The following is a 6000-nucleotide window of genomic DNA, read 5'->3' as shown; positions in this document are numbered from 1 at the left end:
TGTCCTTGGATTCTCTTTCCTATATATCGTCTTTATAACAGAGGTCGTAAAATGGTTTTGTTGGACTCGTTAAAATATTGAAGCAATTGTTAACATTTAAAAAGTCACTGAAAATTGGAAGCTCTAGTAGGGTCCACACTTCAACAAATGACTGAAGTTTACTAGTAGCTGCCATCTTTAGATACATGCTGCTGGACTGGATATTCACAGCTACATGGAAAAGTATTTACTGAGCACCTATTACTTGCGGGACACTTGTAGGTGCTGGAGACACACCAGTGAATAGAACTGATCATGGAGTTTACATTCTAAAGAGGGGAGACGGAAAACATAGTAAGTAAATTATAGATTAGGAAGTGATAAATGCAATGGAAAAATAAAGCACGTTTAAGAGGGATAGGGAGGATGTGGGTGGGAAGGGTGCTTGCACTTTTACATTCATCTAAATACCTGCCTGGCTCCTAGGCGTATTTGAGTTTGTGACCCTTATTATACATCAGGGTTGTCACATACTGTCATGTGTATGTTACACGCTACCCTATAAAACTGGCAGCAACTTGAAAGCGTGCCTCATTAGTCTTCGGATTCCCAGAGTCGAAGAGTGTTTCCCCGGCGAGATCGCGACGGAAAGCGAAAAGTTAGGAGTCCCGACAGAGCCATGGTTACTTCGACCACCGCTTTCCAGGACGGTTATTCTGGGGTTTAGGCGCCGAGGAGAGCGCAACGCTGAGAGCGCCCGAGAGCAGGGCCAGACCCTCCGCCGACTCTCAAAGCCATTTCTGCGCTGAGGCTCCATCGTTTCCAGGGCAACGAGACTGTGACGCGAAGGCAGGCGGGAGGCCACGGCCACGAGGGACAAACCTGCAGTTTAGGAATACACCAAATGAGCGGGAACTGGGCCTTCTAAACCGGCCCCGCACGCGGAGAACACCGGACGACAACGCCCCCTGCAGGGCCGCCGCCGGGACTGCACGCTTCCGGGCTTCTGGCGTCGCCCACTACGAGGCAGACAACTTCCGGCCCCGAAGGTCCCCTGCTCCGTGGCTTGCCGGGGTCCTAGCGATGGGAAGGTGGCCGCGGCGGTCGCCTGACCTCTACGGCGGCCTGGGACAAGGGCTGCTGCCTCCTCCCGGCGGACGGCGGTGACAGAGACGCTGAGAGGATGCCCGTGGCTGGCGGGACTTAGTCCCGGGACGGGGTTTGCGGGCGGCGCGCGGGGGCGGCGCGCGGACCCGGACTGGCCCGTCAGGCGGGAGCCGGGCAGGTGCGGTGGCGGAAGGGCGAGGACGCGGTCGGAGCGGAGCCGTCTAGGAAGCCGCGGCCGGGTCACCCAGCCCGGAGCAGCCGCCGAGCCTCAGCCGGACCGCAGCGACGAGGGCTCGGGTGCCGGCGCGATGCCTCTGTTCACCGCCAACCCTTTCGAGCAAGACGTGGGTAAGTGCTGCGCCCGGGCGCCGGGCTGCTGTTTGTTGTGCTAGAAAGTGGGCGGTGGCGACTCCGGGGACTGGAAAGCCCAGCAAAGGGCGAGAAGGGGGCGGCGCCGCCGGGATTTTTCAGGGGACAAGCTCGGCGCGTCACCAGCGGCCTGGCAGTGCCTCCTGCCCACCTGAGGTTGGGGACCCTGATAGAGGTCCGTTCTTCTCGCCAGACGCAGAAGTAGGGAAGAGCCTGGGGCTCCCTGGAGACTGGACTAATTAAGCAATTGTGGAGTTGATGATACAAACTTCCTGCTCCGTCTTGAGCTGGTTAAACGCTCCCCTTCTCCCTTAGGAGATGAGGCAGCAGTGGAGACTCTGCTGTCTAGGGCAGCCCGACACTAGAGCCCTCGACTTGCCCCCATTCAATAGGAAAAACCTGTTCCATATCGCTTATATGCAAATAGATCCAAGTCCTGATCGCACAGCGTCAGCATTTATTTACAGAGGTTGGAAGCATTACTCTCTATCCATGGATGGCGCAAGTGCTACGAGATGTTCTGTCTTAAGGGTATGAAAAGGCAAATCCTAGGATATCAGAACAGTCCAGAACAACTCATAGTATTTTATTTGTCGGGGTCGTAAGAGCGCTGATGTCTCTGACTATGGAGTGACGAAAAGATGGGCGGGCTGTGAGAATTTATTTGGGGTATTAGGATAACAGTAAAACAAACTGGCTGAGTAAACATTTTTTAGCAGTAGTTAGCAGAACCCTAGGCAGAGTTTTAGGACTTTGGAATGAAAAAAACGCCTGCTGAAGATTGCCAGTCACACAGAATACTGCACATCCTAGTAGTGAACCACCTGTTTCATAGTTAAAATTTTCTAATTACGAGGAGACTCTAGGAAGTACTCTGTTTTGGTATATTATGTGATCCCTGCAGCGTGTTCAGAAGTCAAATATGATGTATGTTATAAGCCCCTTCCTTCCCAGAGAGCTAAGAAATTTTATATCTTGACCCTTAGTCTTCAAATATGTCACACGGGTGACTGGCATAAATCTAGGAAGCATCACCTTGAGGCTCGCAGCCTCTGCTTTTGGAATACCTAAATGATGTCTTCCTTTGTCACAGTGAGATACGTACTTGTTAACTGCTGTGGTGAAGACTTTCATTTGTCCTCGTGAAATAAAACAAAGGGTAAAATAGAATAAGACAAATGATTTTCAAACTTAAAAACTGTGGAACTCTTTTTTTTCAAGGGACGTCTTGCTTTCAAGGGAGATCTTTCCCAAAGCCCATTGTTTTCTGAGTGAAAACTTCTCTGGGAGAAGTGGGCCTAGTTGCTCAGCCTGTTTGGTTTTTCTAAACCTTCCCCCCAGGCTTCTGAGGTCCCTGTGTGGTTTAGTCATAGCCTAGCACCACCCTTCAGACAAAAAATACTGCTATGCATAGATCGTTTCATGGACAGTGCCATCAACCAAAGCATCAGGTACTTATTTGTTAACTCAAATAAGTATGACTGAAGTCAGCATCCAAAAGACAGCTTAAGGGTGAAAGAGGGAGTTTGATTGAGGCCCGTTGGTAACTTCTTTTAGACCAGTGAGTGGAATTGATTGAAAAAGTGGAATGAAATACTAAGTTTAAACTGGCCTTAAACCTGTATCGTAGAATAGAAACTGTATATTGCGTTTTTCAGAACTTAAAGCTGCTTTTAATTTGAAATAGTTACGTAGTACAAGCAAGTTAATATTTAACTTAAGATGTCTACAGGAATGTTCCTTGCAGTGTCATTGTCCATTTCACCTGCTTTCTTGGATTCAGTCGAATTTTTATTACCATTGTTTCTTTTTTTGTCATACTTCTGTTCATCTTTCATTCAGCACACATCCATTGAATGATTACTGTGTATCAGACATTGTGTTAAGTTCTGGGGACAGAAAAATTTAATAAATTGGCGGAGTTCCTGCCCTCAAGGAACTCTCAGTCTAATGGAGGACATGTACACACATAAAAAGATAAGTGTAATATAATGTGATAAATATAGTACTAGAAATACCCGAGATGCTTTACGTTCTCCCCTTATTTGGAACAGCCATCTCCCCTGCAGAGACGACAAGGACCTTCGGGCAGACGACTTCCCTGTAAAGGTGTTGATGCTGTCCTCTCTCTCTCCCCGCTTTCCTGACAGCACTTTACCTGGAGGAAGTAACCACCTCTTACTATATGTATGACACGGTCATTTCATACTTAAGGGCCTTTAGAGATGAAACTACATTCCTTTGGTAGGTTCAGAGTTTCACCAGAAGGTGAGCAGTCTTTGCGACATTCATCTGGGGAAGAAATTCTTTTCTCAGACCCGGAGACAAGGCTGTAGTGGGTCAAGATGTCTAGGAAGGCGCCCCTCAGTTGATAATTGTATGTCACTTGTCAAATGGAAGCAGGCCAAAGGCTAGGCGCTTAGGAGCTCTGGCAAATTGCTATTTTTTCTTGGAGTCAGAACCTACAAACCCTGAAGTGTATGCTAGGTATGGTAGTGTTAGAGCTTTTAAAATATTCATTGGATTTCTTCAAATCTGGATTTATCTTTTGTTTTTTTTCAATAAAATTCCTTTAAAGCTATACTGAGAAAAAGAAAGAAAATTTCTCCCTTCTCCTCCTAGCCCATCCCAGGCCAGAGTCATAAAAGGGGTGTGTGGGGTTCTTGAGGTGGAACCTGGTTGGGGCAGCCTTCTTAGGGGATTCCAAGGGGAAAGTGGAACATGGGGACAGAGACAGAGTAGGAAGATTTAGTGGTTAGTGTTAAAGGGAACATGTCATTCCCTTATGTTCTGTACCAGTTTTTCCAGTCTCACTGTGTTGGTTCCCGAGTCATGGTTTGTTCTGCTCCCTAACTCCAGTTCTCATTTGCATATCTTTTTTCCCCTTCCTCAAGCCACGCAGTCTTTCTTTCTGGTTTCTGCCTTTGTGCCATTTACTATTCCCCGATAGACTTCTGCTTTTTTCAGCAACCTTGTTGGTATCTCCTTCGTTGAAGATAGCTCATATTCTACCTCTACAAAATTCTTCTGACACAGTGGATTGAAGTGTGAACTTTTTTTTTTTTTTTTAAAGATTTTATTTTTTCTCCCCAAAGCCCCCCAGTACATAGTTGTATATTCTTCGTTGTGGGTCCTTCTAGTTGTGGCATATGGGACGCTGCCTCAGCGTGGTTTGATGAGCAGTGCCATGTCCGCGACCGGGATTTGAACCAACGAAACACTGGGCCGCCTGCAGTGGAGCGCGCGAACTTAACCACTCGGCCACGGGGCCAGCCCCTGAAGTGTGAACTTTTATCTTAAAAGGAGACTTTGTTAAGTGAAAGTTGAATGCGTGTATTGCTGTGTCTTTCGCTTGTGTTGTGTTCGATGAACTTGTCAGTGAGGAGCTTGGGGCCTTTCAGTCATGGGATTTTTTTCTCCATGAAATTTTATAAGAAACTCTACTACAAAAATAGATATTGATAGGGGCCGGCCCGGTGGCGCAGCAGTTAAGTTTGCACATTCCGCATCAGTGGCTTGGGTTCCCCGGATTGGATCCTGGGTGCGGACATGGCACCGCTTGGGAATCCATGCTGTGGTAGGTGTCCCACATATAAAGGAGAGGAAGATGGGCATGGATGTTAGCTCAGGGCCAGTCTTCCTCAGCAAAAAGAGGAGGATTGGCAACAGATGTTAGCTCAGGGCTAATCTTCCTCAAAAAAAAAAGATAGTGATAGCACTCCAGTAATACAAATTTACTTTATATGTTCAAATCTATAACATTTACATTCTGACTGAGTCAATTCTTGAACACAATAAGGTTGTTACAATCTTTGCAAAGAATTAGAATTAAAAAGAATTTTTGGTTATGATTGCGAATGATAGCTTTAACAGCCAATTTTTTTCTATACTGTATTTTGCTTATGTGGTACCAAAAATTCTAAGGCTTTCAGATAGTTACAGATTTTAATTAATGTATTTTGTAATTTTTTACACTATGAAATATTTTTAGCTTAGAGTACAAGATATAACATAAACTCCTTCCTATCAGCCAACTCTGTGAATTCCTAATATTTTGCCACACTTTATTCTTTTTTTAAGAAAACATTTATGATATTTATTATCTAGTTGAAATTATCCAGTATATTTAGTAGCTATCTGATCCTATTCTTTTCCCTCCCTTCTCAGAGTTAAACACTCTCCAAAAAGATATACACTCTATTTTATAATGTTTATACTATACATATTAATATACTATATGTATCGTTTTGCATATTTTTATTATTTTATTGAGGTCATAATAGTTTATAACATTGTGAAGTTTTAGTTGTACATTATTATTTGTCAGTCACCATACATATGTGCCCCTTTACCCCTTATGCCCACCCCTCAACTCCCTTCCCCTCTGGTAACCACTCATCTGTTCTCTTTGTCCACGTGTTTGTGTACCTTCCACATATGAGTGAAATCATGTGGTGTTTCTTTCTCTCTCTGGTTTATTTTGCTTAACATAATACCCTCAAGGTCGATCCATGTAGTTGCAAATGGGATGATTTTGTCCTTTTT

General features: G+C 45.3%; 1 protein-coding gene across 3 annotated transcripts in view; it reads left to right on the top strand.

Moving 5' to 3' along the window:
- Positions 1 to 572: 572 nt before the first annotated feature.
- The window catches only part of STAM2 (signal transducing adaptor molecule 2), a 42932-nt gene continuing 37504 nt past the window's right edge, over positions 573 to 6000 (top strand). The window contains exon 1 of one of the 3 annotated variants that reach the window (XM_023622914.2): positions 573 to 1434. In XM_023622914.2, the coding sequence (XP_023478682.1) occupies positions 1395 to 1434 (40 nt within the window). In that variant the 5' untranslated portion in view covers positions 573 to 1394. The remainder of the gene's footprint in view (positions 1435 to 6000) is intronic. The other 2 variants (XM_070240944.1, XR_011428220.1) reach the window with 2 other exon arrangements.

The sequence above is a fragment of the Equus caballus genome, chromosome 18 (assembly GCF_041296265.1).
Source record: "Equus caballus isolate H_3958 breed thoroughbred chromosome 18, TB-T2T, whole genome shotgun sequence".
In the NCBI taxonomy this organism is placed as follows: Eukaryota; Metazoa; Chordata; class Mammalia; order Perissodactyla; family Equidae; genus Equus; species Equus caballus.
Note: the sequence above shows the minus strand (reverse complement) of the source record. Positions and strands in the feature narration are given on the sequence as shown.